The sequence below is a fragment of the Piliocolobus tephrosceles genome, chromosome 2, assembly GCF_002776525.5.
Source record: "Piliocolobus tephrosceles isolate RC106 chromosome 2, ASM277652v3, whole genome shotgun sequence".
Lineage (NCBI taxonomy): Eukaryota > Metazoa > Chordata > Mammalia > Primates > Cercopithecidae > Piliocolobus > Piliocolobus tephrosceles.
This window is the reverse complement of record NC_045435.1, coordinates 161,084,257-161,109,135: the sequence shown is the minus strand read 5'-3', so window position 1 is coordinate 161,109,135 and position 24,879 is coordinate 161,084,257. Positions and strand designations below refer to the sequence as shown.

Below are 24,879 nucleotides of genomic sequence, written 5' to 3'. Positions count from 1 at the left end.
CAAGGGATCCTTCCACCTCAGGCTCCTGAGTAGCTGGGATCATAGGCGCACACCAGCACGCCCGGCTATTTTTTTGTATTTTGAGTAGAGAGGAGATTTTGCCATGTTGCCCAGGCTGGTCTCGAACTCCTGAGCTCAAGTGATCTGCCCACCTCGACCTCCCAAAGTGTTGCTATTACAGGCGTGAACTACTGTGCCAGGCTTTAAAGCATGATTAATTATACTTTAAAATGCTTTACTTCTCAAGATTAAAGAAGACCCAGCTCAAACTTCAGGAAATGGGACAATTTTTATAAAATTTCATGTGATACAAATTTAGAGAATGGATTTTGCTACTGCTTTTTCTGAAAACAAAAACTTTTTATGCTTTTTTTTTTTTTTTTTAATGGGAGATTCTAAATTCAGAGAACAAAATTTTTAGCATCATTATAAAGTTGGGTCTTTTTTCCTACTTTTGTTTCTTTTTAACCATTTGTCACCTTTAATAATTTTGGCAAAGTACACAGAGATTTCTCAAGCAGAACTGATCTTAATGACTTGGCCTGAAATAAATCATACTTTGACTATTAAATAATGATACTTATTTTCAACAATTGTTTTTCAGAATGTGCAGGGTCTTTTCTTTTTTTTTTCAATTGTCACCATGCTCAAGTTAGGTTAGTTCTTTTTTTTTTTTTTTTTTTTTTTTTTGAGACGGAGTCTTGCTCTGTCGCCCAGGCTGGGGTGCAGTGGCCGGATCTCAGCTCACTGCAAGCTCCGCCTCCCGGGTTCACGCCATTCTCCTGCCTCAGCCTCCCGAGTAGCTGGGACTACAGGTGCCGCCACCTCGCCCGGCTAGTTTTTTTTTTTTGTATTTTTTAGTAGATACGGGGTTTCACCTTGTTAGCCAGGATGGTCTCGATCTCCTGACCTCGTGATTCGCCTGTCTTGGCCTCCCAAAGTGCTGGGATTACAGGCTTGAGCCACTGCGCCCGGACAGGTTAGTTCTTTACTGTTATTCTTTCCCAGATCACATTCTTTGTTGTAGCTGTTCACAGGTGGTATGGGACTTTTTTTTAGCCCATTATAAGTTAGGGTTTTTGTTTTTGTTTTTGTTTTGTTTTTTGAGCTTTTATAGCAGCTCATTCCTAATTCTACTTCATTTCCTATACCTGAGTTTTGCCAGAAGTTTTTGGATGCAGTTATAACTAGCATTCTGTTTTGTTTCGTTTTTAAATACTAGCTAACATTTATTGAGCCTTTATTATATGATGGGTACTTATTTGTCTTTTATTTCTCAATGTCTTTATCACTATAACATTGAAAAATAATCATTTGTAAAATTCATAATTTTCTGCATAAATTATATTTAAATGCCATATTAAAAAGGTGACAAATTCATGTAAGATTACTGAGAGTAAGAATTGAATACCATTTTAATCCTGATATTCCTATCTTATAACCTCCCATACAACAGATGCAAAATATATTTTATGTATGTTTTGTTTTATTTGTGATTTACCAAATCTTATTTTACAGATTATTTGAGGTGAGACTACACCCTTTCACACAGTCTTTGTGTGTATTTGTCTCTCTCTCTTACATAGCACATACAGTATACACAGTTTTGACTTAAAAAAAAATAGAAGATAGTTAATTGACAGGAAATAAGACCAAAAAAACCACCCAGTAGCAAGATTCCCAGTAGGCAGGTATATAATATTAGATCCTGTGTAATTATTTGCTTGATGTGGGCTACATATTTGGCTGTCTGCTTGCCCTACAACTAGTGGACAAGGCAAAGAGAAAACATGATCAGTTATAATATTCAGAATCTCATAAGATAAAACAAACTAATTATTTATGAGTTTATAGCATATTTCTTTTTGTTTTTTTTTTTTTGAGAGGGAGTCTCGCTCTGTCACCCAGGCTGGAGTGCAGTGGCCGGATCTCAGCTCACTGCAAGCTCCGCCTCCCGGGTTCACGCCATTCTCCTGCCTCAGCCTCCCAAGTAGCTGGGACTACAGGCGCTTGCCAACACGCCCGGCTAATTTTTCGTATTTTCAGTAGAGACGGGGTTTCACCGTGTTAGCCAGGATGGTCTTGATCTCCTGACCTCGTGATCCGCCCATCTCGGCCTCCCAAAGTGCTGGGATTACAGGCTTGAGCCACCGCCCCCGGCCCAGCATATTTCAATACTGTAAATTGAGAGAGATATGCTTAGGGAATCCTTATGAATGAGACACAGTGCATAATGTAGTGAACACCAACACCTCTGACAACATCATATTATAGTAGGTAAAATAATGCTTCTCATCTCTCTTATAATGTCTTTCACTAGGTAGACATAAAATATATTGACAGTGTAATCTGGAAAAGGTCATTCTAGAAGAGACCAGATTAATTCAGTCTTAGTACTGTATTTAGTCATTTGATGGTTTATCTTTAATTGAATCATATTTGGACTTCCTAAATAAATAGCGTGTTTTTCAGGAAATTCTTTGTGTATATTTTTATTCAAAACTGGATTTGGGAATGATTAGGCAGTGGAGTCTTTGTTGTGTTCATTTAAGGTCAAATAAGATCAAAGTGTCTCTCTCTCTCTCTCTCTCTCTCTATATATATATATATGCACACATGGATCATCAGCTGAGCTTAGAGTAACATTAAAATCATCTTGGCTGGGTGTGGTGGCTCACACCTATAATCCCAGCACTTTGGGAGGCCAAGGCAAGTGGGTCACCTGAGGTCAGGAGATGGAGACCAGCCTGACCAACATGGTGAAACCCCATCTCTACTAAAAATACAAAAAAATTAGCCGGGCGTGGTGGCAGGCACTTATAATCCCAGCTACTCGGGAGGCTGAGGCAGGAGAATTGCTTGAACCTGGGAGGCACAGGTTGCAGTGAGCCGAGATCATGCCATTGCACTCCAGCGTGGGCAACGAGAGCAAAACTCCCTCTAAAAAAAAAAAAAAATTATGGATATGAAGTTTCTAAGCAGAAATCATGTGTGAATAGATGGCACCACCCTTTCCCCCACTCACCTTTCATGAACATGTGTGGAGTGTTAGTTGCCAATGAAATCACTTTCATTTTCCCAAAAAGTAGCTTAAACAGGGCTTTAAAATTTTTTTGTAGTTTGCAGACTGATTATCTCTCTGGAGAGTAAATGGTAATAGCAGTTTTGAGCAGTAAAAGGTAAGAAATCTTGTAGTAACAAAATAGTCTTTTCTTTATTTTCTTTCTTTCATTTATTTTATTTCTTTTTTCTTTCTGAATGAGGCAGGGTCTTGCTCTGTCACCCAGGCTGGAGTGCAGTGGCACAATCTCTGCTCACTGCAACCTATGCTTCTTGGGCTCAGGCGATCCTCCCACATCAGCCTCCCGAGTAGCTGTGAGTATGGGTGCATGCCACCACACCTGACTAATTTTTGTATTTTTTTGTAGAGATGGGCTTTCGCCGTGTTGCCCAGGTTAGTCTTGAACTCCTGTGCTCAAGGGATCTGCCTGCCTTGGCTTCCCAAAGTGCTGGGATTACAGGTGTAAGCCACCTCACCCAGCCTGAAATAGTAATTTTATATTTGAAAACAGTCAGTCATGGTGCTGGCCTGCCTGAAAACATTTGGGATGGAGAAGAAGCAGCTGATTAGGTTTATCCAGGATACAGACTTCCAGATGAGTGGGATGCGAGAGAGGCATTTGCAGATAATTTTGGTGAGAGTGAAGGCAGACAAAACTATTAGAGAAGCAGAGAGAAAGAGGTGTTGGTTGTTGAAATAGTGATTTTAGTGATGGCTACAAAAGTTTTCCTTTGGGAATGTATTAACAGTAAGTTGGAATGGGGTGGAATCTGAGTGGTGGATTTGGGTGGTTGGCAACTGAGATGTGATAATTAGTGATTTGGAGGTGCTAGGGTGTGGTGAAGTCAAATTCAGGGTGGGATAGTGGGATTGTGTGGCTGAAGGGAAGGAGAGAAGTACCCAGTTGGAGATTTTGAGGCCAAGGAACTCAGAAGTCAGATGGGTTGTTTGCATCAGGCATGTGGACCCTGCATCAACACCTCTTAGTGATTTTCTTCTGACTTAGTCTTCATCAGATTTGGGAAAGCAATTACTGGTACCTTCCTTGTCAGAAACTTGAAAAAGTGTACCACCTTTGCTTGATTCCCAAGTTTTTTTTTCTAGCCTAGATATTTCTTCAGGTCTCATTTTCTATTTTCACACTGTACATACACATTTCTTCCCCTACCCCCTTTTTTTGGTCAGTGTTTGCAGAGCAGATTGGGAATTTATATAAATTTAGTTTAGATGAATGGAATTTAGTTTAAATGTTGAGTATATAATGTCATACACAATTTTTGGTAATGTGTTTAAAGCTGTGAAATTATTTCTTCAGTCTTGAAAGACTTCTCTGGAGATGATACAGAGCTGATACAGAGCTGATACAGACATTGATGATGGAGCTGTTTCTTCATTGTTCGGGAGAAAATAATTGTTGGATGGTTCTTACAGGCAACTAAACTTTTATTTAGAGAAACAAAGTAACTAGGAATATGAGAAGTGAAGTGTGTCTTAATATGCCTTCACTTATTCCTATTCTATCTAGTATTCTATTTTAGCTGTGTAAAATACCACACTAGACCAGATACATGGTGGCTCATGCCTTTAATCCCATCACTTTGGGAGCCAAGGTGGGCAGATGGCTTGAGCTCAGGAGTTTGAGACCAGCGTGGCCAACATGATGAAACCCTGTCTTTACTAAAAATACAAAAATTAGCCAGGCATGGTGGTATGCACCTGTAATCCCAGCTACTTGGGAGGCTGAGGTAGGAGGATCACTTGAACCTGGGAGATGGATGTTGCAGTTAGCTGAGATCATGCCACCTCACTGCAGCCTGGGTGACAGAGTGAGACCTCATCTCCAAAAACAAAAACAAAAAAAAACTGTGCTAATGTAAGTTTCTCATAATTTAGATACTTTGCATATAGCATATAAGGTAGATATAAAGATTTTCTGAAAGTGCTGTTGTGTAAATCTTTCTTCATAATTTTCTTTAGTTCATAGTCTTTAGAAACAAAATGAAAGTCCCCAGGCTTTTTGACTAATTTCTGGGAACACAGGGAAATACCATTTGAAGTAGTTCAGAGACATGGACTTAAAGAAAGGTTGCTTAAGGGTGTGACTACTTAATCCTGAAACTGCCTGCTTAAAGAAAGGGAGAAAAACCCAAATGGTTGTTTTAAAAAATAATACCTAATACAAAAATAGGCATATAGACCAATGGAACAGAATAAAGAGCCCAGAAATAAGGTTTGCACACCTGCGACCATCTGATCTTCAACAAAGTTGACAAAAACAAGCAGTGGGGAAAAGACTCCCTATTCAATAAGTGGTGCTGGGATAACTGGCAAGCCATATGTAGACGATTGAAGCTGGACCCCTTCCTTACATCATAAACAAAAGACAACTCAAGGTGGATTAAAGACAATGTAAATGTACACTTACATTTACTTTAAAACCTCAAACTATAAAAACCCTGGAAGACAACCTAGGCAGCACCATCCTGCACTTAGGAATGGGCAAAAATTTTATGACAAAGACACCAAAAGCAATTGCAACAAAAGCAAAAATTGAGAAGTGGGATCTAACTAAACTTAAGAGCTTCTGCAGAGCCAAAGAACCTATCAACAGAGTAAACAGCCCACAGAATGGGAGAAAATATTTGCAAATTATGCATCCAGCAAGGTCTAATAGCCAGCATCTATAAGGAATTTAAACAAATTTATAAGAAAAAAAGACCGTTAAAAGTGGGCAAAGGACATGAACAGACACTTTTCAAAAGAAGACATACATGTAGCCAAGAAGCATATGGAAAAAAGCTCAATGTCACTGATCATTAGAGAAATGCAAATCAAAACCACAGTGAGATACCATCTCACACCAGTCAGAATGGCTATTATTAAAAAGTCGAAAAATAAAGAGATGCTGGTGAGGTTGTGGAGAACACTTACACAGTTGGTGGGAATATAAATTAGTTCAACCATTGTAACAAGCAGTATAGCAATTACTCAAAGAACTAAAAGCAGAACTACCATTTGACTCATCATCAATCCCGTTACTGGGTATATACCCAGAGGAATAGAAATCATTCTACCATAAAGACACATGCATGCGAATGTTCATTGCAGCACTACTCACAATTGCAAAGACATGGAATTAACCTAAATGCCCATCAGTGACAGATTGGATAAAGAAAATGTGGTACATATTCACCATGGAGTACTGTGCAGCCATAAAAAAGAATGAGATCATGTCTTTAGGGAACATGGGTGAAGCTGGAGGCTGTTATCCTTAGCAAACTTATGCAGGAATAGAAAACCAAATGCTGCATGTTCTCACTTACAAGGAAGCTAAATGATGAGAACTTACGAACACAAAGAAGGAAGCAACAGAAAACTGGAGTCTACTTGAGGGTGAAGGGTGGACATGGGAGAAGAGCAGAAAAGATAACTATTGGGTACTAGGCTTAATACCTAGATGATGATATAATCTATATAACAAATCCCTGTGACACCAGCTTACCAATGTAACGAACTTTCACATGTACCCCCAAACCTAAAATGAAAGTTTAAAAAAAAAGCAAAAAATTTTTGTATTTTCATTCATGGTTTCGTTTAATGAGTTTTGGATTGACTGTGGCCATTTTGCTGTTATGTCTGTATAGGGTCTTACATTTAGACATCCAGCCATTTTATGATACTTTCTGGGATATTTTTAAATATTTAAAGGTAACATATAAAATAAAATAAAAAATTATTGATTTTAGTATTTGTCCCCCTTTAATCAAAGGAGACAATAATCACCAATATTCCCGCTATCCACTATAAACTACTACCTTTTTTTTTTGAAACGGAGTCTCACTGTGTCGCCCAGGCTGGAGTTCAGTGGTGCAATCTCGGTTCACTGCAACCTCTGCCTCCCAGATTCAAGCAATTCTTCTGTCTCAGCCTCCCGAGCAGCTGGGACTACAGGCATGCGCCACCATGCCCAGCTAATTTTTGTATTTTTAGTAGAGACAGAGTTTTACCATGTTGGCCAGGATGGTCTCGATCTCTTGGCCTTATGATCTTGCCCACCTCGGCCTCCCAAAGTGTTGGGATTGCAGGCGTGAGCCACCATGCCCAGCCTATAAACTACTTTTATTTGTATTCTTCACACAGTTTACAAGGTGAACATGGCTCTTTTTTTTTTTTTTTTTTTTGAGACAGAGTCTTGCTCTGTCGCCCAGGCTGGAATGTAGTGGTGCAGTCTTTACTCACTGCAACCTGCTTCCTGGGTTCAAGTGATTCTCCTGCTCAGCCTCTTGAGTAGCTGGGATTACAGGTGCTCTCCACCACACCCAGCTAATTTTTGTATTTTTAGTAGAGATGATGTTCCACCACGTTGGCCAGACTGGTCTTGAACTCTTGACCTCAAGTGATCCACCCGCCTCAGCCTCCCAAAGTGCTGGGATTACAGGCGTGAGCCACTGCACCTGGCCGTGCCTTTGATAGTATTTTGCTATAGTATAGTATTTTGATAGTATTTTGTGTTATTTATAGTATACTATTTTGATAGTATTTTGTGTTATTTATAGTTTGTGTTATTTATAGTATACTATTTTGATAGTATTTTGTGTTATACTGTTTTTCATTTAAGTTACATCGTAAATCAACTTTTTCTTTGTATACAGCATAGACTTCACAATGAATTGAAAGTAGGAGACAAAGGTGACTGAGTGGCTGCTGGTACCATTGTCACTGTGGTAGAAAGAACATGAGTGATTATGGTTAGTTAGCTTCTAAGGTAGATTTTTGTTTGAGTTTGATTTTAGAGAGACTTGCACAGGTTTATAGCCTGCTGGAGGAAGATTTTTCCAATACAGAGGAGCAAAGGAGCAACATCTCAGTACTTGGGGAGCTGGAGCAATATGGGACCAGGAGACTTGAATAGAAGGATTACACCTTTTTCTGGAGTTGAAGGGAATTAGGTCATGTGTTCATATGTAAATTCCTAGTGACCTGAGGATTTACTGCAACTACTTTTAGTATCCTTTGTAACCCCTGTTACTTGAATATTTATCGTATTATTATAATCCATCTGCGTTTAGAATAACCAATTTTTTTCTTTCAGCTTAATTTTTTTCAAAAGAAAAGTTTCAAATATACACAAAAGTAGAATAGTATAATGAACCTCCATTAACCCATCATCCAGCTTCAAAAGTTATTCTGATACCTTTTTAATAATATTTCTTTAGCTTTTAATCATTTAAAAATATTTAACTCTCTAATCCATCTGTGTTTATTTTGCTGGAATTAGATAAAAATACTATTTATTAAGTCAGTAATCTTTTTTTTATTATATCTCTGGCCTACTAACCTACAGTTTTATTTATGCCAGCATAACATAGTTTTAATTATTTTAATAGGTTTTAAACTCATAATTATAAATATTTATAATTAAAATTGCTGATTACCTCAGTATTTAAAATTTTATATTACTGTTTAAATATATTTTAGTATCTGTAGATGAAGTGTGTGGATATTCTTGGGTATGTATCTTCCTTTTCAAATATTGAGGTAAGTAACTCTTAACTAGCCAAAAAAGCTTTGTTGATAAGCTTTTGAAAAATGAAAGATAAGCCTAAACAATTCCACATATGTATTCATTTATTTAGTAAATATTTATTGAGTAATATTGTGTGCCAGTATCACATCTGAATAAACTGGTATAAAAACTTTCTACCTTAAAAGTGTATCACTGGGTCAATCTCTGTTTACTACTGATTTTAGCTCTACTTTCCCCCTGACTTTTAAATTGGTGATAATTAGGTCTTATCTTTTAAAACACTGCAAATGAGTAAAATTGTCTGGGACATCTTATGCATGCCCTGTATCACTCTGGCCCTGGGCCTTTAGGGAAAAACAAAGGACAGTGATATATAGGATAATCATAGATATGGATAGAATATCTTTTGTTAGCTCTTGACTTAGTATGACAAAACCATAAATTATTTAGATGTAGAAAGAAACTTTGGAGCCATCTCATCCATTGATTCTTTCCTACACATAGAGAAGACAAGACCTCAAGTAAATGAAGTCAGTGGGTAAGCATATGATAGTATGCTTATACTTACTGTCTTGATTTCTTTAGACTTGTTTAAACCATTGAGCACCCTGGTATTTGGACCAATATGTGATTTTGTAGCTGGTTTACTTAGCAAGTGAAAAACAGATTAGACTATCTACAGTTTACTGAACAATAAAACTAGTTAATTACTGTCTAGTGGTTCTGTAGACAAGTAGGCTTTCTAAAACTTGGCATGCTTCTTCTTCCGGTATGTTCCTTCCTTCTCCAAAATAAAGATGTTTTTAGTGTAGAAACAAACAAACAAACAAACAAACAAAAAAGAGATGTTTTTAGTGGTACAGTATTCATGACTTCGTATTTGTTTTTGTCTGCTTCATTACAGGTTCATGTCAGGGCTGGTCTTTTTCATGGTACTGAGCTCCTGTGTAAAACCATTGTAAGCTCAGAGGTATCAGGGAAAAATGATCATATTTGGAATGAACCACTGGAATTTGATATTAATATTTGTGACTTACCAAGAATGGCTCGATTATGTTTTGCTATTTATGCTGTTTTGGATAAAGTAAAAACGAAGAAATCAACGAAAAATATTAATCCCTCTAAATATCAGACCATCAGAAAAGCTGGAAAAGTGGTAATGATATACCAACTTCTGAGGATTGTTTTATGTAATGGAATAATTTTAAGACTGTTTGAAATAATTGAGTAATATAAGTTAAATTATATTAGATAACTTTCATCCTTAAAAACTGATTTTAAGAAGATAAGAAATTTTCATGTTTATGTCTTTAGGTTAATGCATTTATTTATGTTTATGTTTATGCACTTTTTGCAATCTTGCTCCTTCTACCATGGATTTTTTTTTTGGCAGATTATATTTTATAAGTATTTTATTACATATGTAATACTTTAAAGAAGATATAAAGAATGATGATATTTGAAAAATTTACAGTTATGCAGTCTTTCAACTGAAATTTCATGTGACAGATATGTTTAAGAATTCAGAATTTTGTGCATTTTAGAAAGATCATTAATCGTAACTGACTTAACATATCATGTGGGGTCTGGGGCATAAATGCGTCATCAAACGTGTTAATATTTGGAGTGAAATATATGAATCTTCATACTAAATGTGACTATCATTAGCTTTTTGTTATCCCTGGCCAGTTTTTGCTGTCACATGAGCTATGAACAAACCTTCAGTTTTTAGAGCTTCTCAGATTTTGAAATTATGGATATAAGAGGACGGACCTGTTGTCATACTTTCATCTTCCATGTTATGTTTTCAGTCAAGTGTTTTACTTTCTTCTAGCTTTTTGAAAACTTTTTGGTGGGGATGGGGACATTAATTTTATATGTTTGTTTGTTTTTTTTTTTTTTTGAGACGGAGTCTCACTCTGTCGCCCAGGCTGGAGTGCAGTGGCCGGATCTCAGCTCACTGCAAGCTCCGCCTCCCGGGTTTAGGCCATTCTCCTGCCTCAGCCTCCCTAGTAGCTGGGACTACAGGCGCCCACCACCTCGCCCGGCTAGTTTTTTGTATTTTTCAGTAGAGACGGGGTTTCACTGTGTTAGCCAGGATGGTTTCGATGTTCTGACCTCGTGATCCGCCCGTCTTGGCCTCCCAAAGTGCTGGGATTACAGGCTTGAGCCACCGCGCCTGGCCTAATTTTATGTTTTTAAAATCTAGTTACTATATTTATCTATATGAATTTGTGTTCTTTTATTCTTTTTTTCTTTTGAGACAGTCTCACGTTGTCGCCTGGGCTGGAGTGCAGTGGCACTATCTCTGCTCACTGCAACCTCCCACCTCCCGGAATCAAGCGATTCTCCTGCCTCAGCCTCCCAAGTAACTGGGACTACAGGCGCCTGCTACCACACCCAGCTAATGTTTTGTATTTTTAGTAGAGACAGGGTTTCAACATGTTGGCCAGGCTGGTCTTGAACTCCTGACCTTGTGATTCACCCGCTTCGGCCTCCCAAAGTGCTGAGATTACAGATGTGGCCACCGTGCCCGGCCGTGTTCTTTTATTCTTAACATAGGAATATAAGCATCTCCTCTGGTTATCATCATATAATCATCTAAAAATAATTTTTAGGCTAGGTGCAGTGGCTCATGCCTGTAGTCCCAACACTTTGGGAGGCTGAGGTGAGAGAATTGCTTGAGGACAGGAGTTGGAGACCAGTCTTGGCAACATAGTAAAATCCTGTCTCCAAAAAAAAAGTACCCTAAAAATAAAATAACTTTTAATGACTAAAAAGTTGCAGAAGCGTTAGTTCCTTAGTATTTTTTTCTTCCCTGATATAGAATTATCCTCAAAGTGTTTGATTATAAGATTTTTGATATAATATGGCAAAATTAATCTATTTAAATGTTTATATAAAAGTCCTATCAGCTCAATGCCTCCTTTTAAGAGACATATTTATATACCTAGAGACATTATCTCCTTCCACATTGAGATGTATGTAGTCTGAAAGCTCTTAAAACATGTATTCTGATATTGTACGTATTTTCTTGGATTATTAAAAATTTCTCATTTTGGCTGGGCATGATGGCTCACACCTGTAATCCCAGCACTTTGGGAGGCTTAGGTGGGTGGATCACCTGAGGTCAGGAGTTTGAGACCAGCCTGGCCTACATGACAAAACCCTGTATCTACTAAAAAGGCAAAAATTAGACGGGTATGGTAGTGGGTGCCTGTAGTTCCAGCTACTCAGGAGGCTGAGGCAGGAGAATCTCTTGAACCTGGGAGGTGGAGGTTGCATGAGCTGAGATCATACCACCACTCCAGCCTGGGTGACAGAGTGGGACTCCATCTCAAAAAAAAAAGAAAAATCTCATTTTCACAAGGCTGTTTAATCCATATTCTATTTTATTCACGTACTATTTTATTATGAATTGTTAATTGGGTTTTAAGGTTGTTCTTAAACATAATAAAGATATTGAGCATTTTTCTATGTATATCTTGTTCTCATTTTAGAAGATTATTTTGGAAATCATTCAGAACTTTCTAGAACTAACATTATTGAAACAAAGGACATGTGCACGTTTACACCTTAAAGTTATTCTTAGCATATTTATGTAATTGTATCTTTTTCAACAGCATTATCCTGTAGCGTGGGTAAATACGATGGTTTTTGACTTTAAAGGACAATTGAGAACTGGAGACATAATGTTACACAGCTGGTCTTCATTTCCTGGTAAGATTTACATTCTTATCCTTAGTGTTAAACAGTAACTAACTTTTGGCATGTGGACTAGTTAATATTTTTTTTATGAATCACCATTCTTTCAATTTAGTAAAATAAAATTATCATTTTGTATTATTATTTATTCTAAAACAGATTTACGCAAATTATTTTAATATTATCATAAAATTACTTGTTTCTGAGTAGATTTCTTTACAAATTTTGTTTTGGTTTAAAACCGGCCTATATTTTATTTTATTATTTATTATTTTTTATTTTGTAGAGACAAGGTCTCGCTATATTGCCAAGACTGGTCTCAAAACTCCTGGCCTCAAGGGATCCTCCCAAAGTGCTGGGATTACAGGCATGAGCCACTGTTATTGGCCTGTATTTTAAATCATTATTTTAACAAGTTAGTATTTTAAACATACTTCCAACAAATAATGTACCATTATTTTGCTAGTAACAAGATAACTCTAGTATTAACAGATTATTAATTTAGCTCATTACAGATTGTCTAGTCTGACCATGGGACATAACTTTTAAGTTTTGTGATGGGTAGCTTTGTCTTTAAATCTTATGCATCTCCATATTTAGGAATGAAATCATCTAAATTTCTTTTTTTTTTTTGAGACGGAGTTTCGCACTTGTTGCCCAGACTGGAGTGGCAACAGACTGGAATGGCACGATCTTGGCTCACTGCAACCTCCGCTTCCCAGGTTCAAGGGATTCTCCTGCCTCAGCCTCCCTAGTAGCTGGGATTTCAGGCATGTGCTACCATGCCCAGCTAATTTTGTTTTTTTAGTAGAGTCGGGGTTTCTCCATGTTGGTCAGGCTGGTCTTGAACTCCTGACCTCAGGTGATCCGCCCGCCTTGGCAACCCAAAGTGCTGGGATTACAGGTGTGAGCCACCGTGCCCGATCAAAATAGTCTAAACTTCTGACTCTTTCAGTCAGTGCTGCCAGGCACACAGTGGGGGAAACCTATTCCTGAATATATTTCTTATTTTAATGAATATGTGTTGCTTTCAGCATTTTTTATCGTTTTTTTTCTTTTTCTTTTTTTTTTAAGAAATTCTCCTAAAAAACAGTGTTTTCTTTATAATAACTTTTGTTGCTCCTAATTGTGCTAACTTTCTTCATTAGTAGAAGGAATATTCTCTGATTAGGGAGAAATAGTAAAAACACTTTTTTTTATCTGCTCACTGTAAGCTCCGCCTCCCAGGTTCACGCCATTCTCCTGCCTCAGCCTCCTGAATAGCTGGAACTACAGGTGCGTGCCACCGTGCCCAGCTAATTTTCTGTGTTTTTAGTAGAGACAGTATTTTACCGTGTTAGCCAGAATGGTCTTGATCTCCTGACCTCGTGATCCACCCACTTCAGCCTCCCAAAGTGCTGGGATTATAGGCTTGAGCCACCGCACCCGGCCTAAAATGCTTTTTCTTTAGTTGGCTTTAGCCTGAAATTTGATGTAAGCGGAGCACCTTCCATACACCTTTATTTCTCAAATACTACTCAGAATACCCTCATCACATGAGGTAGATGGTTTTATTTCCATTTTTACAGATAAGTGAAGCTCAGAGAAAATAAGTGAGTCTTACATAGCTGGTTCAAACCTAGGATTTGAATGAAAGACTATTCAAATCTTCCCATTGGTCTATACTGCTTTCTCAAATGTTGGAATTTTTAGTGTAAATCTTGCATTATAATAGTGGTTTTCTTTTTCTTTTTTCCTGTCTTTATAGTTTGTTGATATATCTAGTAAAGTTGTGAACTAATTTGAATTTGAATTTTTTAATTCATGGCTTTGTAAGTAACATTTGAAAATGTTCATGTACTAGCAGTTGTCACCTGAAAAATTATTTTTGGATAATCATTTACTGACGTATTTATAAACTCTTTGCAGTCTAATAGTGTGTGTGTATGTCCTTTTATTCCTATGCTCTCCAGCATGTACCTCTAGCAATTTTCATTAATTATGTTATTCCCCAAATGTAGGAGAGCTGTGTATATTTGACGTATTTCTTTTTGTTTGTTTGTTTGTTTGTTTGACTCAGGGCCTCACGTTGTCACCCAGGCTGGAGTGTAGTGCCTTGAACACAGCTCACTGTAGCTTGCCTTCCCGGGCTCAAGTGAAGGGCTTCCCCGCCTCAGCACCCCAAGTACCTGGGACTACAGGCATATACCACCACACTTGGCATTTTTTTTTTTTTTTTTTTTGTATTTTTTGTAGAGACAGGGTTTCGCCATGTTGCCCAGGCTGGTCTGGAACTCCTGAGCTCAAGTGAGCTCCTCCTCAGCCTCACAAAGTGCTAGGATTATAGGTATGAGCCACTGCTCCCAGCCTATTTGACATATTTCTTAGGAGGAACTAAACTTTCACAATACAATAAAATATAGCCCCAAAATACTGTATTTTCTTGAAAATCTTAATTTCGATTCACACATGTTCTCCAGAATCACCAACCAACTTGACTAGTATTTTTAGTAAAAATTAAAATTTTTGGTGGTGTTAACTTGGCATAATACTATGAACCTGACTTCCTCTCTGAGAAAATGTGTGATGAAAAATAATAAATGAACAGAGTTAGTTCTGCATGTGTCAGCTCTAGAATTGTTACATTTAACCCAGTAGGGGCAAGCAAGAAGCAAAGAAACCATAAATAGTCTATCATCTAGAGTCCCTAGGTCATCATTACAAGGCATATAATCACATTTATTTTTTTTTCCTAACTTTCCGTAATTTTTTATGTATGGACTAGGAAATACAAATATGGATTCCTGTTTTTCTCCCTATACTTAACAGAAAATGGCACTTTGGGTATAATGTATAATGTTCTGCTCCTTGCTTTATTTACCATATCTACCTATATGGAGAACTGTTTTTTCCCCCCATGCCTGTGCTACTATAATGAATAACCTTGCTTATGTACAGGTGTATATATGAGATAAATTCCTTAGAGGTGGGTTTGTTGATTCAAAGAATAGATACATTTATAATTCTTATAATTATAAATTGCTCCCCAATAGAGTGTATCAATTTTTACTCTCCATGTGTAGTATATATGAATGCCTTTTTTTGCCAGATATGGTGGGTCACATGTATAATCCCAATGCTTTGGGAGACTTAGGCAGGAGGATCACTTGAGTCCAGGAGATTGAGACCAGCCTGGACAACATAGTGAGACTATGTCTCCCTATACACACAGAAAAAGAGTGCCTTTTTTTCTGATCACTTTTGAACAAGGTTAAAGGATTACCTGTATATTTGGGGCTAATAAGTACTAAAATACTAAATTTGATTTCAGTTAGGTTGCATTTGAAAGGACAAAAGTGTAATAGTACTAGAGAGCAGAAGTATGAAACTGTAAATTGCTGAGAAATCAGCTCTAGAGGTGTATAAATTATTAGAATTGAGCCAGCTGCAGTAGTGTGTGTGCTTGTAGTCTCAGTTAACTCAGGAACTTGAGGCAGGAGGATCGTTTGGGGCTAGGAGCTTGTATCCAGCCTGGACAATGTAGCAAGACTCTGTCTCTAAAAAACAGCAAGATAAAAAAAAGAGTTGCCTCCATCCAGGTGAAAATTGAGTCTGGGCTTGGTGTGATTGCTCACACCTGTAATTCCAGCACTTTTGGAGGCTGAGTTCGGTGGATCTCTTGAGCTCAGGAGTTCAAGACCAGCCTGGGCAACATGATGAAACCCTATCTCTACCAAAAATTAAAAAATTATCTGGGCGTGGTGGCTTGCGCCTGTGGTCCCAGCTACTCAGGAGGCTGAAGTCGGAGGATCACTTGAGCCTGGGAGGTGGAGGTTGTAGTGAGCCAAGATCATGACACTGCACTCTAACCTGGGTGACAGAAACCCTGTCTCAAAAAAAAAAAAAAGAAAAAAAATTGAGTCTGTGAGGTGAGAAAGTATTTATTTAAAAGATGAATGAAGAATTAAGGAACAAAAACTTGAAAGGATTTTCCAGCTTTAGGAGATAATTCTGAGTGTGCATACTTTATGGACATTAGACCTAAGTAGAATAGATCTGATATTTTTTTTCCTTAGGAGATACAGAGAGAACAATTGTACTACAGTCAATGTAAGAAAAGAAAAATTACTTTGGAGAGGGGAGATCTTAGATTGTACACCTAACTCTTATTTTCTCATCATGAGTTTCTTATCTGTGAAATAAAAAATTTATATAATGTGAACTCCAGAGTTTTCTAACTACACTGAAATTCTAAAATCACACACACAATTCTGTGAATTGACAATATTTAGGGTGGTGGAAAAGGGAAAGGAAGGAGTACCTTGAAGAAAGAAGCAGTTGGTGAGGTAAAAGGAGTGCCACTTAATGGAGTATTCCAGAGGCTACCAGAGAAGGTATTTTCTGTCAGCAGTTACAGGATAGTAAAGAGCATTATCATTAGATTTGATAAGAAGAATGTCATTGATGACTTAAAATACCAATTTGGTTGTTTTGACAACCGTGAAAACCAGACTACATGTGATTAAGAAGTCTATGTATAGTGATGAGTTTATAGTTTCTATGGGCCACCTAATTTTGATGGAGGGAGTGCAGTTCCAATTAAAGTATTTTCAAGATTGAGAACTAAATTTGAATAGAGGTAAAGTAGCCATTCAGTTTTGTTAACTTTCTCATTTTTTAAAGATGTATGCAAACTCACACTGAAATTTTGTTCCAAGCATTAACAGAAAATTAGAGGCCTACTGATAGAATTGTCTGTCACACTTCTGTAGTTGACACACTTCTAAGGTGATTTTCGTGAGAAGAGATCCATTACAGCTTTTTAAAGCTTAGTTTTAAAGACATTTTTTAAGAACCAAAATTATTTGCATGTTTTAGATGAACTCGAAGAAATGTTGAATCCAATGGGAACTGTTCAAACAAATCCATATACTGAAAATGCAACAGCTTTGCATATTAAATTTCCAGAGAATAAAAAACAACCTTATTATTACCCTCCCTTCGATAAGGTAAGCTAATTATTTAAAGAGCCACTATGCATGAAATAATTGAATGATTAGTGTATAGTTTAAGCTCTGTCTGTCTCAAAACTTCCCATATGATGACAGCTTTGTTGAGTGGGAAGACCATGGATCAGGGAGCCTTCTTAACTCTGTTAGTTCTGGCTTTATCGCTAAGTAAGAAAAGGTACCTCCAGGCCGGGCGCAGTGGCTCACGCCTGTAATCCCAGCACTTTGGGAGGCCGAGGCGGGCAGATCACCTGAGGTCGGGAGTTCGAGACCAGCCTGACGAACATGGAGACGCCCTCTCTCTACTAAAAATACAAAATTAGCCGGGCGTGGTGGCACATGTCTGTAATCCCAGCTACTCGGGAGGCTGAGCAGGAGAATCGCTTGAACCCGGGAGGCAAAGGTTGCAGTGAGCCAAGATTGTGCCGTTGCACTCCAGCCTGGGCAACAAAAGCGAAACTCTGTCTCAAAAAAAAAAAAAAAAACAAAGGCACCTCTGGAGTTCACTTTTCTTATTTATAAAATGAAGAAATCATAATTGTTCTATTTTTTAATGTCTCAGGCCCTTAAAGGGCTATATTTTCATATGTAACTCTGAATATATAAAATGTTCAGTGAAACATGCCCTGCATGTTATTTCAAATATTAAAGGTATAATCACTGCTGTATTAGAATTGATATTCAAAGAACAATTGATTTTTGTTGAATATGTCTGTTAGTGGCGCTTCCTAATGTAGTTATTTTATAGAATCTATAGTAAGGACTTAATTTCTAAATATATTTCTTTAATATACAGACTGCATGTCTTGGGGATAAGGAGATTATCTAATGGGGGCTAAATATAGGGCTATGGTAATTTACATGCTAAGAGAGCTGAGCTGTCATATACTTTATCTTTAGGTTTGGCATGGTGTTTTTTGTTTTAAAAAATGGAGTCTCTCTCTGTCGTCCAGGCTGGAGTGCAGTGCCACAATTATTGAGCCTCAAATTCCCTGCCTCAAGCAATTGTCCTGCCTCAGCATCCCGGGTGCTGGGATTACAAGTGAGAGCCACTGCACCTGGTAGTGTTCATTTTTTTTTTGTTTTTGTTTTTGTTTTTTTTTTGAGACGGAGTCTTGCTCTGTCACCCAGGCTGGAGTGCAGTGGCGCAATCTCGGCTCACTGCAAGGTCCGCCTCCCAGGTTCACGCCATTCTTCTGTCTCAGCCTCCCAAGTAGCTGGGACTACAGGCGCCTGCCACCACACCGGGCTAATTTATTTTATTTTTTAGTAAAGACGGGGTTTCACCATGTTAGCCAGGATGAGGTAGTGTTGATTTTCATAAGGAAATCTTTGAACAAATTCTCAGAAAATAGGAGGCAGGCACCATGGTTCAAGCCTGTGATCCCATCAACTTGGGAGTCTGAACCAGAAGGATCGCTTGAGGCTCGGAGTTCAAGATAGCCTGCACAACTTAGAGAGACCTTTGTCTGCACAAAAACTTAAAAGTTAGCTGGGTGTGGTGGCATGTGCCTGTAGTCCCAGCTACTCTGGAGACTGAGGCGGGAGGACTACTTGAGCCCAGTAATTTGAGACTGCAGTGACCTATGGTCATGCCACTGTGCTCCAGCCTGGGCAACAGAGAGAGACCCTGTCTCTGGGGGGGAAAAAATGTTCAGAAAATAAGCTGGAAGTTTATTTAATTTCCTCAATCTGCTTGAGTATGAACTGCCTTTGAAGATTGATATTATACTTTATAAATACTTAAATTAATCTACCTGTACATTTAAAGTATTATGCAAATTAAATTTATGTAATTCACTGTTTCTTTCATTTTCATTATAATTGGGTTTTATCCATCTAAGGAGTAATTTTTTATTTCAAGTTTTTAAAATATGTTTTTCTGAACAATAATTTACAACCAGATTAAATTTTGTGCTTATTATAATAGAAATTTCAAATGTGGCAAGAACCACATACCTTAGTATACACTGAGGAGAAAAAGCTACATTTTGACTCATCCAATATATTTACGTAGTGTCTTTAGTTATTCCTTCGATAGAAATTTATCCATAAGCTGTAGCTACTCGTGATACATTTAATAGTCCTAACTGTGACTATTATGTTCCGTTACGATGTGTGTTCAACAGTTATAGGCTCTTATAGGCTCTTTTGGCTCAAATGAAATGCTTTTTGAAGCACTTTTACAAATATAGCCTCCTGTATTTGCAAATATAAGTATTTTTTGAGAGGGAGTCTCGCTCTGTCACCCAGGCTGGAGTGCAGTGGCCGGATCTCAGCTCACTGCAAGCTCCGCCCCCCGGGTTTACGCCATTCTCCTGCCTCAGCCTCCCGAGTAGCTGGGACTACAGGTGCCCGCCACCTCGCCCGGCTACTTTTTTGTAGTTTTTAGTAGAGACGGGGTTTCACCATATTAGCCACGATGGTCTCGATCTCCTGACCTTGTGATCCGCCCGTCTCGGCCTCCCAAAGTGCTGGGATTACAGGCTTGAGCCACCGCGCCCGGCCAAATATAAGTATTTTTAAAGACTATTTCAAGAGAAGTTTTATTTCACTGTCGCTCCAGTCATCTGCAAATGGTCATTAAATGTTTCTTTTGCCTTTCTAATCCCTTGGACAGTCTTTCTTGAAGAAGATCAGTTTGGCATAGAGATTTTAGTCTTTAAATATATGTAAGCCAGGGACAGCAGCCTTTAGTCCCATCTACTTGAGGCTGAGGTGGGATAATTGCCTGAGCCCAGGAGTTCAAGGCCAGCTTGGGCAACATAGACCCCATCTCAAAAAAAAAACAAAAAATGGGTGAATAAGTATATGCATATTGATCTCCTTTAATTGTACAAGTTAGATATGGTTATCATAATGTAAATAATACAGATGTAAAAACTGAAAGTTTCCCCAAGTCCTATTCTTTTTATTTAATATAATGCTTGTTGTAATCATTTGTGTTGTGTTTTGCTTTTCAGGTTAATTTTATGGTTATTGGTTAATTTAAATAACCATAATCTTATTTTATTCTTACAATCTTATGTAATAGAATGGAAATTATAGCATTTAAAAATTATTTTATTTTTAGTAATTTATTTTTAGTTATTTATTTATTTTTTTTTTACGGAGATGAGGTCTCGCCATGTTGTCTTGGCTGGGCTTAGGAAATCCTCCTGCCTTGGCCTCCCACAGTGCTGGGATTAAAGATGTGGGCCACAACACCCAGCTGATCTAATTATTTACTTATTGATCTTCCTGCTGGGCAAATGGGTTTCTATCTTAGCAAGAATGAGGGTACCCCCTTTGAAGTTAATGAATTTTAACTTATTTTTAGACTTCCCCTTGTCATTACTTCTACTTTTGGTGTCTGTTAATTGAAGAAAAAATGACAAAAGCTTATTCTACAATTTAGTAACTCTACATGTTTTTGCGTCTTCTTAACTAGAATACACTTACTTATATTTAAAAGAAAATTTTTGACACATATATGCTAGTTGGTACTTATTTTATCTACAGACAATTTTAGTGCTTCCTAGGAGTCATAATCCCTTATAGTGATACCATCATTTCCCTGTTGTCAAGAGTTTAAAGCACTTGAGAAGCACGATTTTGCTTTTAAAATTCATGTTTCTGTTACAAAGCATAGCAATGCCAGATCTTATGTAGTCTAAGTATAAATGTAGTCATTTACACTTAAAATTCTACAAATATAAGAGCCAAAATTCATTTTCTTTAATTTTTTTAAACAGATTATTGAAAAGGCAGCTGAGATTGCAAGCAGTGATAGTGCTAATGTGTCAGTAAGTATCAAGAGTTTTAAATGGCCCTTTCTTATGGAGTTGTGCACATTATTAGGTATCTTTGCTTCATAGTAATGAACTCACAGAAGATCATAACTCATATGCAAGAACAGTCTGTGAGTGTGGGTAAGTATGCACGTAACAGTGTTTTGTTAAATGGCAGCCCAATTTGTGGGTGATCTGGGTTCAGTGGGCAAGCCCTTTTCTGATACAAGTACAGGTTTAGCAGGTAATCTATAAGGGATTCTGTGGCACCTCATAGATTAACATTGCTGTCATAGTGAATATTGCTTAGTTTAATGAGGAGACTGTATTTCTGTCAAGTAACAAAGCAGATTTAGTAGTAAGCACACACATCATCATGCAAGCGACCCAAATTTCTTCCATCTTGGTGCTCTGCCATATTTAACATGTATTTTCTATTTCATGGTTTAATATTACTGCTTTATCTTCCTACTTTACTATTACATGGTTTAATATTACTGCTTTTAATATTATCTTACTACTTTACTATTACATGGTTTAATATTACTGCTTTTAATATTATCTTACTACTTTACTATTACATGGTTTAATATTACTGCTTTATCTTCCTATATTCCAGCCAGCAGGAAAAGGAAAAACAATAGTAGTGGTCACACCCCATTCTTATTCAGGATATCATTAGTATGTTTCATTTCTGCTTACATGTCATTGGCCAGATCTTACTGTCCATGCCTAAGTACATGCACATCTGAGAGGTACAGTCTTTAGCCAGGCTGTCAGTCATGTGATTGGCTAAGAGTAAGAGATTCTAGTACTAAAGGAAGAAGTGGAGAATGGATATTGAGAGTGAAATAGTAGTCTCTGCCACATATGCTATTCCCATTTGTTTCTACGCAGATACTGCAAATAGGTTACTTTGTTGACTTAGATTGCTATATCTATATCTACATCTGTATATCTCTGTCTACATATATATAAATATATATATACCATCTTTGCTTTTTTATTTAATTTTTTGGCTCTTTCTAGTTTGACTTTGTTGAGCTGTAATCCAATAATCTCTTGTCATCGGTTTACAACTTTTAAGTCTATTTAGGAAAGCCATTCTACCTGTGGCATGGCAGTGTTATAGAGACTAGGAGGCAAACTTGAGACAATGTCTGTGTTTTTCTCATTCTTACAGAATCAAAGCACTATTTAATTTTGGCCAGTTGGTGAAATATCTGGCCTAGGCTGTCTTCTCCTTTGCCATTAGAGCTCTCGGAATCTTTCCCTAGTTTCTCAGTGTGAGTCATCTGCTACTGCTTTCTTATTAGTGTTTTTGGCTTAAATTTTGTCTTTTGAATTTGAATGCTTGACCTCAGGAAAGAGAGCAGTAGTGCCAGGCTCCTGGTCTTTACAGTTTATGAAAGGCTCTGGGCCAGTTTGGGACGATAGTAGCCAAATTCTTCCTGCCTCTGTCTTTTTTCCCAGAGTTTTGTGTTATTCAGGGTTCTGGAGACAGTTTCAGATAATAATTTAATTTGCAAACATTGTGCAAATTTTAATAGCCCTAAATTATATATATGGCCTGATAAAAATTTACATGATCAGTTGATGAGGCTAGTGTGATAGGATCATTGTGTTTGACTGCTTTTTCTTGCTGAGCATATAGACTTGAGAATGGCCTGGAAACTCTAAGAAGTAAGAGTTTATTTAAAAAGTAAAATAGTAAATTAAAAGTGGAAGCAATCTCAGAGACTACTTTTAAAAAATGTGTGTTTGTGTATAAATTTAAAAAATAAAAGAAAAACTTTAAAATGAGACAACTGCAAGAGTAGTTACATTTAATGATACAAAAGAAATTTCTTACAGATGTTAATTTATCAGCTTATTAGGCAATTACTGAAACAGATAATTATAGTTTAAGCTTAGGAGATACAGTTACACAGGTGGGTCTTGGTTCAAGTGCCTCTGTCTCATTACCCTTTATAAGACAATATTGTTCCTTGAACCTCTGATAAGTGAATTAATTTTTACTATTTCCACCATAAACTTGTACCAGACCTAAATCAGAGAGTTCTCTACACACTGAGCATGCAGTAATCTTGCCCAGGTCTGATACACTTTTAAAATTTGTTTGTTTTTTTTATTAGGCACAAAGTACAATTAATAAATGCTAAGGGTGGGTGTGATGGCTCACCTCTATAATCCCAGCACTTTGAGAGGCCAAGGTAGGAGGATTGCCTGAACCCAGGAATTTGAGACCATCCTGGGCCATATAGTGAGACCTGATCTCCACAAAAAAAAAAAAAAAAAAAAAAAAAAGAAGAACGAAGTATTAACTGGGCGTGGTGGCATGTGCCTGTAGTCCCAGCTACTTGGGAGGCTGAGGTAGAAGGATAGCTTGAGCCTGGGAAGTTGAGGCTGCTATGACAGGGTAAGACTCTGTATCTTAAAAAAAAAAAAAAAATCGTAAACCAAAAATGGAAGTTTCTCTCTTTGACTCCCACCTACCTTCCTCTTCAGAGCTAACTGTAAACAGTTTAATTTGTAGCTGTCAATCCTAACTTTATATGTAAATATCTCCCCCTTTAAAAATAAATGAGATCTAGCTATTTATATGTATATATTGTTTCTACTTTTTTCATTTAATATACTTTGTGGATATTGTCATGTGAGTGTGAATAGGTCTACTTTTTAAAAAATACCTTTCTAACATTCTGTAGCATTAATTATTAGTATCTATTAGATTTTTATTTTTTTTATTTTTTATTTTTTGAGACAGTCTCACTCTGTCACCAGGCTGGAGTGCGGTGGCATGATCTCAGCTCACTGCAATCTCTTGTCTCCTGAGTTCAAGCGATTCCCTTGGTTCAGCCTCCCAAGTAGCTGGGAGGTATGTACAGGCGCGTGCCACCACACCCAGCTAATTTTTTGTATTTTAGTAGATACAGGGTTTCACCATGTTGGCCGGGATGGTCTCAATCTCTTGACTTCGTGATCTGCCCACCTCTGCCTCCCAAAGTGCTGGGTTTACAGGCATGAGCCACCACACCTGGCCACATCATGCCCTTTTACCCCTTAATTCTTCAGTATTTCCTTTAAAAAATGACATTTTTATACATAACCTGAGTACATTCATAAAAGTCAGGAAAATAATACTGATTCAGTTCTATGTAATCTACAGATTTTATTCAAATTTAGCCAGTTTTCTCAGTCATGTGCTTTATGAGTCTTGGATCCAACCTCTGGTTACTTGTTGCATTTCATTGCCAGGTAGCTTTAGTTTCCTTCAGTCTGAAACAGTTCTTCATTGTTTTTTTTTTTTTAATCTTTAATGACTGATATTTCTGAAGACAACAGGCCAATTATTTTATAGAATGTCCCTTAGTTTGGATTTGCCTGATGTTTTGTCATGTTTAGGATCCCAGTTATGCATTTTTAGTGTGAATATCAAAGAAGTAAAGGTGTAGTTTTCTTACTGCATTTTATCAGGAGGCAATATCGATTTTTACTGCTACTCTGGTTGTTAACGGTTATCCCTTGGTTAGTACGGTATCTGCTAGGTTTTTCTACTGTAAAGTTAATAAATAAATAAATGTTTTATGGGGGCATATTTTGATACTAACATTCTATTTCAGATCAAGCTGTCACCCACTTCTTTTTGCATTCACTAATACATCTTACTTGAATCAGTGTTACTGCAGTGGGTTGCCAATTTTAAATCTTACTTTTCTTTTTGGATTTATTAGTTGGCTTATAACATAGGATAGAGGCTTTTCTTTCTTTCTATCTATCTATCTATCTATCTATCTATCTATCTATCTATCTATCTATCTATCTATC

General features: G+C 37.3%; 1 protein-coding gene across 3 annotated transcripts in view; it reads left to right on the top strand.

The window, feature by feature from the left end:
- Positions 1-24,879, top strand: part of PIK3CB (phosphatidylinositol-4,5-bisphosphate 3-kinase catalytic subunit beta) — a 188,863-nt gene that overhangs the window by 113,454 nt on the left and 50,530 nt on the right. For all 3 annotated transcript variants that reach the window (XM_023187840.1, XM_023187838.1, XM_023187839.1), the window contains 4 exons: positions 9,493-9,744; positions 12,212-12,308; positions 17,151-17,281; positions 21,016-21,066. In XM_023187840.1, coding sequence (XP_023043608.1) covers positions 9,493-9,744; positions 12,212-12,308; positions 17,151-17,281; positions 21,016-21,066 — 531 coding nt within the window. The remainder of the gene's footprint in view (positions 1-9,492; positions 9,745-12,211; positions 12,309-17,150; positions 17,282-21,015; positions 21,067-24,879) is intronic.